This window comes from Saccostrea cucullata, unplaced genomic scaffold (assembly GCF_032062105.1).
Source record: "Saccostrea cucullata isolate Sc308-1 unplaced genomic scaffold, CSIRO_AGI_Scuc_v1 ctg3730, whole genome shotgun sequence".
Classification (NCBI taxonomy): Eukaryota; Metazoa; Mollusca; class Bivalvia; order Ostreida; family Ostreidae; genus Saccostrea; species Saccostrea cuccullata.
In genome coordinates this window covers 1-12,115 of record NW_026937660.1, presented here as the reverse complement: position 1 = coordinate 12,115, position 12,115 = coordinate 1, and the positions used below count along the sequence as shown (strand labels likewise).

Here is a 12,115-nt window from a genome sequence, read left to right as displayed (position 1 = left end):
TCTGTCAAAAATTTTTTCTCGAGAACACTAAGGCAGAACAGTTGAAGAATGTGTGAAGTCGTCAAAATATAGTGAACAATTTGGATTATATTGAGACCAACAAATGTAGAATTTGGTCACATGAGATGTGGAAATTTACATAGGAATTAATATAATTTAAAAGATAAAATTCATTAAATATATATGCATGTTTATATAGCGAGTACAAAAATTATTCATATATAAAGTGGATGTGCTTAAAGATTAAGCATCCGATATACGCACTGTTGAATTATAAATATTGATTATTGTCTGCATCCTAATTAATCTAGCTCCAAATTTTTAAATTTGAATGATCTAAATAAGGAAGCATTCAAACCTTTGCCATTTTTTCAACTGTTTTTCCTGTTTCTGCGTACAATAACATACAGTGTACAGTAAAATATAAGTTTTGTAAAATTGAACTGGTGCTTACAGCGAAGTGATTTTCATTCCCTATGATACAACAAATCTGTATGTTCCTGACGTTTGTTGTAAGCGCCTTTTACTGTAGACAGCTGTTAACGGCAGTTTCCCCATGATTAAAATAACCTCAACTGCATTAAAATCATACCTCAAAGGAGAAGGTAATGCTTCTAATTTAATGACTTGTGCCATGACTAGCCGTACATGTAGGTCTTTTCCTTTACAAACTCTAGAACAAACATCATGAAGTACATGTATTGTGGGAATAAACTATTTTATTATGGCACAGTGACTCTAATCGCCACCAATTTAAATGAGATTCCATTATGACCAAAATATAGAAAGAAAGAATAGAATAAAACATTAATAGTAATTTTTAGACATTATGAATATTTGTTTATTTATCTTTGAATACAAACCTATCGCTTTTTTATATTTATTTCAGTATCATTTCTTATAGTTTTCTAATAAACAACAATGATAAAAGCATTTTAAAAAATAATCTCTGCATTAATTAACAGAATTGTCTTAAGCAATCAAGGTTTAATAAAAAAGGATTTTCTTTTAGTGTATATGTGTTCCGAATCAATCCGAATTCTAAGCAGAAAAAATATATAATTCATATTTGAAAAAAGGATTTACGGTACAAGTAATCCAATAATTGATTGGATTTGTATTTTTCCAAAGTTAGTCCTTTGGTGTTATTGTTTTAAAATTTATATCAATCAAACTTGCAATTTTTTTTGTTTTCTTGTAAGTGTACTTGCTCGAACACAGATAGAAAAAAAGGTTAAATAAAAGCATTGATTTCAAATAATTTAATCTTAATTGATCTTATTTATTGGTTATTTTTACGCTTCTCAAATATCAAAGATATATATTTTCACAATAACATCTATCTCTTCTAGCTCATTTTAGCTGCAAACTTGACTGTTCTTGAGAAGCTCTCTGGTGCTCATCATCAGGAAATAATGAAAGATACAGCTTGTGAATTTGTTAAATATTTCACAGAAGAAGTTTATTTTCCCTTTTTAAACACAATTAGAAAACTGATTAAAAAGATCAGACAAAACTGTAAACATGCCAATTTTTTATTATCCTTATTTTAAATGTATGGTCATCTAAACTGAAATCTGTCCGCTTGTAATTTTTTTTTTTTAAATCTGTTAATGTTTGTTTTGACCTTTCTTTAATTTAAGTAAAATTAAGTTTATTATTACTGGCCATGAACTAGTTAAAAATACTTGTACTACGAGATAAAACAAAGATCTGAAGGAATGATTTTATATTAAATACAAGACCAAAACAAAGGATTTATATGTATACTAAAAAGTCTTCTTTTTTTTAAATACAATAAAAGATATGTATACTATATTTTTAAAACATTTATATATAAAGATCCGTAAGCACTTAACAATAATGAACAGATGTACCCGCTTCCTGCATCCACATATAAATATACTACGTATACATGTATGTGTATCGTACATGGAAACATTAGTATAAAATAGGTTCACATGAGAATGTTTACACATGTAAACTTTCGACATAACATATCCAAGCTGTAGCTTTTATTACATTTATAAACCGGATGCCAAAACAATATCACATATCTAAAGGAGTTATTTGTATAGAAGATTGATTGATTGTATATTGTTTAACGTCCCTCTCGAGAATTTTTCACTCATATGGAGACGCCACCACTTGCCGGTGGAGAGCTGCAAATTTTGTCCTACGCTCGGCACTCAAGGCCATTGAGCAGGGAGGGTTCTTTTTCGTGCCAGAACCTACTGCGACACGGGACCTCGGTTTATTCGGTCTCATCCGAAGGACCGGTCTCCACGTCCCACAGTGGGATTCGAACCCGCGACGTAAGGATTGACTCCTTACTTCGCGACTCTAGAGCAGACGCTCTAACCACTGTGCCACGCGGGCGACTATTTGTATAGAAGAGCCACAGCAGATATCGCTACCCGGATTATGTTCCAACATAGAATAAGAGGAAATTCTATGTAAAATACAAATGCTCTATTATTATAATATTAAAAAAGATGAAAAAAAGAATTACATTATCTGGTATATAAAACAATCATATGCTTATTTTAAAATCTTATTTTTCTTTGAAAATAATTTTAAATAAGATAATCAAGGCTTAAAGTATTTTCTCTAATATTTAAATAGAAGCTTCATTTTAAAAAAATCCTTTCTTCACGATCAAAGGTAGAAAAAACTATGAATTTTCAAATACATCAAATTACGCAAAACATGATTTTTTTTCTGATAGTGAAATTTTGATCCACACCAACAACTAAGGTTTTATTTTGAAGTATTTATTTAAATACCCTGACATTTTTATATAAAAAAAAAACACTGAAGAGTTCACTTTAGAGGATATTGCATATATTTTTTTCCGAGTTGCAGGAATAAAAATATATATATAAAAAGTAGTTCATATAAATTATTTAAAAAAAATCAATTATTTTTTTTTTGAAAATAAACTAGATTCATTTTTTTTAAAAATAGATTTTAAAAAAAATTCTAAAATTTAAATGAAAAACTGATTGGACTTTTATCACAGACAGTTATAGACAGACAGGAAGAGGGATGTTGCACTTTATCTCCTCATATACTGCTTCCCTTACGTTTGTTCACTTCTATGAAGTGGATTTAATTCAAACATTGAACTATTCATTAAGACTACACATTATACTGTATTGTTAAAATTGTGTATTTGTACTAGTGTGTGCACCTTAAACTAATTCCAAAGGTTTTCTCTGACAAATGGTTTCAAATTAGGAAACACTACATATGTTTATTTTTGAACTTATTATTTCCTGTTTCTGAGTACCATTACATGCACAATATAGACCTGTTGGTGGCATTTTTCCTTGAGTAAAAAGTAAATAAATATTTGTACATTTCTTCTTATAAGGATATGGTCAGTGCACGGATGGATAACATTTCCTTCACAAACTTCTGAACAGATAATGTTAAAAACATGTATGGTAGGAATATAAAAAGTTATAAGGGAACAGTATACATTGTTGTCACCAATTTCAAAATAATAAGATGCCTTTTTGACGAAAGCCTTTGAAATTATTTCAATATTCGTGGGAATAAAAAAAAAATGACATATACAATAGAAAACAACCGACTTAATGATAAATATTGAAACATATTCTTTTTAAATGAAGACAGAAGCTATCCTAGCATTAGGTTACATTATGTAGCTATTCCATAAGATCATTCTGACAAGTAATAACACAAAAAGGATGTCTACCATTTTTAACTAGCAATATAGTTACTGTGTATTTATTTCTATCGAATCTTTAGTACACACATCATCAAGCATATTCCTCACATCGATTATGTAAGAAAAGGAATCTAATAACACTGTATGCATGATATGTTCATGTATATAACAAATACATAGATACATGTAACAAGAAACATTCAATTCTCGAATACAATATACTAAGTACCTGTAGCTTCGTCATTTTGAATCAATCATATAAAATCTTCAAAGCATTCTAAATCACAAATTTCAAAGTGCTTTTAAAAAAGAAAAGTCATATTCTTAAACGGAATATCTGTAAATTTAAAAGATGAGATAAATTACAGCATTAAAATTAATATTCAGTAATGTCAAAGGTTATTACTTTTACATATATCTGTCCCCCCCCCCCCCACCCCTTGAGCTGAAATCGTAAGTGTTATGGAAAAACTCTCTTGAGTTCATCATCAGGATATACTGGAAGATTCATAGCTTAATATATACAACAGAATAATTTGCATGTTCATAAGTATTGCAATGACCACCAAAACATGTAATTTACGAATTTCTAGATTATCTTTTTAAGTATAACTCTAGTCTCTCTTAACTTTGACTTCTAATAAATTATCTTCAGAAAGAAAGATATCAATGTTGCATATTTTCTTAAATTTATTTGAAGGAAAGAAAGCAACTAATGATATCCATGCATATGTAGAATCATTCAACACATCATTATAATTTGACCTATATTCTTATCAATATTCTACAGCCTTTTATTTTTATAGATAAAGCATCTGTCAGAAAGTAGATTTAGAATTATTTGCAGAAGTAGAAACAGACACTTTATTTGAAATACAAAATATCTAAGAATTTACAATTAAAAAAATTAACAAAACATAATGGAATAGAATGAAAACGGTTGGAAAGAGAAGATATTTCATCTGATGAGTTTCGGTTAAGTATCCATACTTATGTGTGAGTAAATGTATCTAGAGATATATAAGTAGGTTCTTTTCCTTTAAGACTTATTCAGGACATTTCATCTTAGCAAAAGCAGGCACTTATTTTATATTCCAATAGCATGGTCTTACAAATCATGGTTATGTAACAAAATGCATAAAAAATACATATAAATGAAGAGGTTTGACAGTATTCATATCGAAAAAGTGATCTGAAGTACAGATGGCCAGATGTTACATGTAGACTTAAATAAGTTTTTTATTATAATTAAATTACTTCTATATCTTGTACATTTGTCTGCTTTTCCAATTACAGTTAAGTAAATATCTTAAAATCTCCTTGATATTTTTACCATAACTGATATTTGTTTGTTAGTCGGATTTTGACAGTTCAAGTTTGTATATCATACAACATTAGAGAGGTTAATAAAATAATGTGTACCATATATGTTATATAAGCTTTGTTCATAAAAATCAAACATATTTTATATGCAATACGATTTCCTATTAATAAAAAAAAAATACTCAATAATCAATTTTCAGCCTAATTATTTTTTTTTTTACAATGTTTGGTTTCTTTCATCGCTTTTGCTGTAGTTTTCGGTTTACTTTGAAGTAAGTGATTTTTAAATTCAGAAATATATATGAACTTTATATCTTTATGAATATGCTTTTTTAATGTACTCAAAGAGCAACTTTATAGAATTTATATGATTGTAGGATAACATGAATCTGAATTTACCAAGTAAATCAAAACATGATTGGGGAAAACACATTGTGTCTGTAACAGCACTAACTAATGAGCTTGTTTGTTTTCTTTAAAATGAAAGAGGACAAAAATGCAAATTATTATATCATTTTATCAATCTACACATAATGTTAAAATGTAGAGTATGTACAGACCTGCGCTTGACTTTTTTCCAATTGAATTATCAAAGAAAACATACACCTTTCTTGACATTTTGATTTTACGATATTTTGAGGTCAAATTTAATGCATGACATCACATGAGACGAAAATATTAAATGCCTACATGTATATGTCTGCATATGTTTTCCAAGCTAAGAACATGATTAAAGATATCGTTATCATAGTCTGACCAGTAGACAAGTACAAATGTATTACCAAATATAGTGACTGTCCTTTGAAGCAGTATTCATAAGATTTATTATTTAGTTAAGAACCTGCAAGATATCCTATAACTATTTGAATTATTTTATTTAAATCAGACATCAATTCAGAGCGATGCGTTATATCTAGGATTAAAATCATTTTTTCCTTGTCAGTCCTCGTCTTAGTGTAAAAGACTTGAATTCATAAATATTTATAAAATTAAATGTAAAATTTTTCATTCTCTATCTTATGATAATCAATTTGATTGACTCATGACTAATGGAGACCCTGACATCCTTAGAGCACTTGCTAGATTCCTTGGTAATCTAACTTTATTGAAGATTTTGATATGCATATATGTACTTTTTTCCCAGTTGCTTGCCCTTGACTACATGTATAATATAATTATAAGATATATACAGTACATGTATGTATATTCAGTATATCTCTTGAATTCGTTTTTATCAATTGCTCTGAGTCTCATTATATGTAAGATCATGTTTGTTCTATCAACTGGATCCTCCTCCTTCTTTTGATTGTAAATCTTTTTTGCTCCTCCGTGGGCCCAAATTGAACTGATAAAATTTTTCATCTTGTATAAATCTGATGTTACGAGTCGTCCGAATTTTTTTAAATTTCTCTTTGATTAAATCGAATCGTCTTAGAGAAGTCTTCATATATGTTAAATTGCACTAATGTCTGCGATATTTTATTTAAGCGGCATAATGTTTACACATTATTTTATGTGTGACATTTTAGGAATTCAACTTGGATATATCAAAGTGTATAAGTCGTCTAAAACATATCAGAAAAGTGCTATTCGTTAGAGATTGCTGTTATAATTAAATCTCCAAACCTTGAAGTTATTGTATTTGACAACATTGTATATCATAATATCGCGTTTAAAAACAACATGAGGCGGTTATACGTTTCCGTAAATTTGCCCATATTTAATTCATATTTTCTTTAAAGATTGGTAACTTGCATGTCATCATAATTAACTTCCATGTTGACATAAATATGTTGCATGTCTACATACTTTTCTTGCATGTGAACATAACTTATTTAGCATGTATGGGGCAAAAATATGCCACCATATTAACATGTATAACCAAGAAGAACATTTCTCAAAGTATGTCAAACTGTAGGCTCAAGGTCAAAAGGTCAAAGATGTAAGTATCCAAAAGAAGTTCTTAACACAGGAAATACAGATGTGAAATATGATGGCCCTAGTTCTAAGTGTTCTGCGACTTAGTTATGTCATCATGCAAGTTATATTTTTACATACAAGATATTTATGCCAACATTAAGATAATAAGTTACATATCAACTTACATATCTTGCATGTTAACATAGTTATCTTGCGTGTTGACACAAATAACTCGCATGTTGACATAATTCTCTTGCATGTTGAAATAAATAAGTTGCATGTTAACATAAATAAGTTGCATGTCTACATAATCATGTTGCATTTTGCATCTTAAATGTCAGATACAGGCGTTAGTAAGTAAATCTGTCCATATTTAACTTATATTTTCATAGAAGATTTGTATGTTGACTTAGATATGCTGCATGTCTACATAATTATGTTGCATGTAAACATAATTTATCTTGCATGTAGGGCAGAAATTTTCCACCATACTTGTCCTTTCGAAAAAAAAGGAAAGTAATTTTCAACTCATTGCAAGGTTTAAAGGTAATAGTGCATGAGTTATTGTTTTAATGTTTTCCAAGATTTCCAAGATTTCTTAAATTCGTATAACCTCTTTCTTGTATTTGCAGTTGTAAAAAAAGAACCTTATAATTTAAAACTATTTATGCTAGCGAGATACGAGTATTTTTTAAAAAAAAACCCATTATCCTCAGTATAAATAGGATACATACATTACATTAAAACGGATGTAAACACTAAGAGATATCCCTGCCTGAGTAAAATATGTAGGTCCTTAAAATTTGGTCGTCGACCGTTTATTCCCTTCGCGGAAAAAGGAAATCTAATAAAAGACCCTTCAATGTGCCACTTTGTTTCATTTAAATTATATAGGCATTTATTAGTGTAAATAATACTACCATCTAGCGAGACTTCATGAAGCATTTTGCGTCAATCATTGAAACATTCATCTTATTAAGCACATCAATTATTCTTTGTTCATGTTCAACAGAAACAACAAAATGTGAAACGTAAGTATTTTTGTTATACAGCTATTAAATGTTTGATCTTTTCCTTAATTTTAATTATTAGCATTAAATATCAAATATTGCTGAAGTAAGAACATAATATTTTACCCAGAATTATGCCTTTACAGGGGCTTCAAAAACTGCTGTGCCAATTACAAGTGGAATAACGAAACCCAACAATGCGAAAGTAAGTCAAAATGAATATTTTTAAATGCCTTTTTTTGCTTAAAAGAAATATACACCTGCAGAAACTAAAATACGTCAAATAGCGATTTGCAACATGTACTGCATATATACTCTTATTATGTCATCTATGTTTTATTTATCAGTATCCCCTTTCATAAGAAAATTTTGTGATTATGACATTTTCCCATTCCTAAAGTAGTATCTCAGCTGTAGCCAACGTCAAATACTCTTTCTAGCGATCAGAAGTTACTTCGAAAAAAATATTTAAGACAAGATATGTTTGTGAAACACTGATCCCCCTGTTTGATAGTTTATGCTGAGGCAAGAATTCTCAAATACATGTCATATTCCAAAGGTTAAGGACAAAACTATTGGTAGATTAACGCTAAGGAATGTCTTGTTACGAGGAATCCACCCGTAAAATACAAAAGCCCTACTTTTAACGGCTCAAAGGTTATGACCAAGGTTCATTTAAAGTAGGGATGGCAATTTCTAATCGGTTAATCTTTTAATCGGTCGGAACAATGACAATCGGTTAGAAAATCTGTAATCGGTTAGTCGAAAAAAAAAATTAAATTGTGTAAATTTGAACACAATATCCAAAAAATTCAATGTAAGAAAAACACAAATAAAATATTTAAAATGTTTGCATCTTTTTACTATCAATTTAAGATAATTTGGAGATAATTAAGGCCCTGTGGATTGACATCCTAGGGCTAATTGGTCAGTTTTTGATATGTTAATTGTTGTTTAAACAAAATGCCGTTACTCAGCTTGCCCTGCGGTTCTTTAATTATTTTAATTGAATGATTGATCAGCAGCATAAACTGATTATAATGTGTATCTTCCCCCCTTCTATCCGTTATAATTACCTATAAAATTATATTATAAAACAAGCATTGTAAATTAAGCGAAAGTTTATACTTCATTTTGATTATTGTGACAATAAGGAATAAGCTTGCATAACGTCTCTGCTGATTTTTTAAAAATGCATCTAAGATTTGCATGTCTTCTTTTGAGTTCATTTTTCTTTGTTTTTTTTTTTTATTTTTTAATGATTAATAAAAACAGTGTTCTAATAAAATATGAGCATATTATTTTTGCATGTAACATCCTCTTGGACATTCTTATTCTAGTAAAGCTTAAAAGATGAAATATGCAGAGAATTTTTGAAAAGATTAACCGATTAATCGGTCGGAACGTCTTGCGGTTAACCGATTGGCGATTCTGTATTCTATTGCCATCCATTATTTAAAGTTTTATAAAAGGTGGATCAAACTCTAAGGTCAAAGGTAAATATATCTATTACAACCTAAAGGTCTTGACACAATGAATACTCAAGTGCATTATGAACGCCCTAGCACCAACTGTTCAAGAGTTATGGGCAAGTTAAATGTGGTAGTTATTTTTGTAAAATTAGGTCCAACTCCAAGGTCAAAAGGTCAAATTTTGTAATACTCAAAGAATGATCATGTCACAAAGAATACACATGTGAAATATGAAAGCTATAGCCCATCCTACTCTAAATTCATTCGCAAGGTTAAAGTTTTTTTTCGGGCAGACAGAGATACATAGGGTCGAAAAGGACAAAAACGATATATCTCCTTAGCTTCGTTTACGGTGGACATTAAAAGACTGAACAAATTTATTTAGCCAAAAATTACAGAGATGTCATCTTGATTTTCATCCTAGTTGTTACTTAGATTTTTGTGAAAAGGGCTATGTACGAGGGTTGATACAAAAGTAATATCACAACAACCATAACATAGCGCTTATTTGAAGTAATTCAACAAAATTAGACATGATCGAAGCTATATCTTTTACAAATGAGTCCTGGAAAATTCAAATCATAATAATTTATACTTTTCAAAATATCGAATCATTTACGAAGAGCAGTCATGGTAGTCGCCGCTCTTAAATAACGTCATGTGACAGATACGCGTCGTCAAACACTTCACTACCTCTTCATTTCATTAAAGCATATTAAAATTCACAAATACAGTACCTGAATTCAATAATCATAAGTATTATTGGCACCTACGTGTATTGTACATTCACTCTCTATTATTATATATTATTTAGTCCTCTGTAAGAATTTTTTGATCAATACCATAATACAAATTTTAAGTTTCTCATATCACTATAACAGTGACAGTCTCTCTTTTTTTTTCAACGTTAGACACTTTTGAACGCTTCCGCCCGATGTCTCTTTTTTGGTCTTCCTGTTCTCTGCTGATATCATTCGATGACCCCAAATGGCCTTCCAAAATTCACCGAAACAATCTATAAACAGATCTCTATTAACAAATCTCTCCTCTGTGTGTCTGATTAATCATCGTTACTGTTTCTTCTGGCGATTTCCCCATTTTGAAGCATAAACACATAACAGCTCGTTTCAGCAATTTTCTTCCATTTCGACTTTTCCTTTGTTTAATACATCAGATTAAAACAGCAATGTTTATTACCAAAAAGCATTTCATTCATTTTATTTTCAACTTAAGACTAAAAAGTTTGTTTCATTTTACTTTTAAAAATATTGGACGATCTATAGACGCTTTTTAGATGCTTATTAATGTGTTTGTCTTTCATTTTGACAATATACACTTCTAAATGTGACGTTTAGTTGTGACGCGATGACACTCCTTATGCTTAATGTTTTAAACGCCTATAAAATTAAATCACTTAAACATAAATTCAATGAAACTTTCAATTAAGATATATTTCTTTTATGCATCTTTTGGTATATTATTATATTTGATGATATGACGCCAAATATTAAAGATATGAACAAAGGGACATTACTTCTGGACGAATCCTCGAATCTCACGTCTAAAATACTCATTTAGTGTTTTTGGCATCCATAACACTATTGTTGAGAAATATGTGTATTCGGTCATACAAGTATAATTTTAACACTTCATAAAATTACAAAGTAATAGGAAAACAAACAGATACCCCGAAAACATCAGAGATTGGATAAGGTTACAAGGAGAAATATAGACTTGTTTATTACCCTTGCAACATAATGTGTTTATATGTAACATCAATATTCAAGCCAATGTACAGGTACATGTATAAGGATTTGTAGGAAAAAGTGACAAATCCTTTTACATGTATTATCTAATTTTCTTTTGATATTATCTAGTGATGAATATTGTATAGTTTGAAATTATGTGCGTGTGTAAATAATGTAAATATATTCAGCTACTATCTCTTTCTTCTTTATCATGAGAAAAATATTTTAAATACAAATTTTAGTCAATTTTTCCATTGCGCACAATTAACTGTACTCAGATGTATGTACTAGACATAAGTCTCTCTATGAACATTCAATAAGCAAAATAAATTCCATTTATGTATTTGTAACTATGGAAAAAAATGATGGAACAAAACATTAATTAAAGCCTTGTAAAGTGAAATGATTGTTACAATCAGATAAAATAGTATTTTGATTTTTATACTGAATAGTGTTTTGATATGATTTGCAATGTTTAATGATGAACACAAAAAATTATATATATTCCCGTAAAGACCAACATAACATTTTCATGAATTGAATTATAAAATATGTTTTAATATTATTCACTTATTTATTATTATTATTTAGAATGTTTACCCGGATACAGTGGAGATTATTGTAGTCAATCATGTCCTTATCCTTTTTATGGAGACGAGTGTCAGGGTAAATGTGACTGTGACAACGAAGCTTGTAATGTTTCCACGGGTTGTAAAATTGTTATCACTGGTAAGAAGATTTTTAAACTGATATTTAGATCTAATTACTCGTTATAAACACTTACATTAATTTTATAATTTACTTATCTATTAATTAATTGCTCATAATTTTACATTGAATGATTTTATATAAGTAGACTTTTAATTAATATGTAATGAGTATTTTAAGTATAAAAGTTATATACATGTATCCCTTTAAATTAGATATAAAAAAATAGAAATAAGT

The 12,115-nt window shown here is 29.2% G+C and overlaps 1 protein-coding gene across 1 annotated transcript; it reads left to right on the top strand.

Moving 5' to 3' along the window:
- The first annotated feature begins 7,799 nt into the window (after positions 1 to 7,799).
- Positions 7,800 to 11,946, top strand: LOC134248613 (cell death abnormality protein 1-like). Its single transcript, XM_062731024.1, has 3 exons — positions 7,800 to 7,971; positions 8,097 to 8,155; positions 11,762 to 11,946. Exons 1-3 carry the CDS (start codon positions 7,877 to 7,879, stop codon positions 11,944 to 11,946), a joined length of 339 nt encoding a protein of 112 aa, XP_062587008.1. The 5' UTR covers positions 7,800 to 7,876.
- Positions 11,947 to 12,115: the final 169 nt, after the last annotated feature.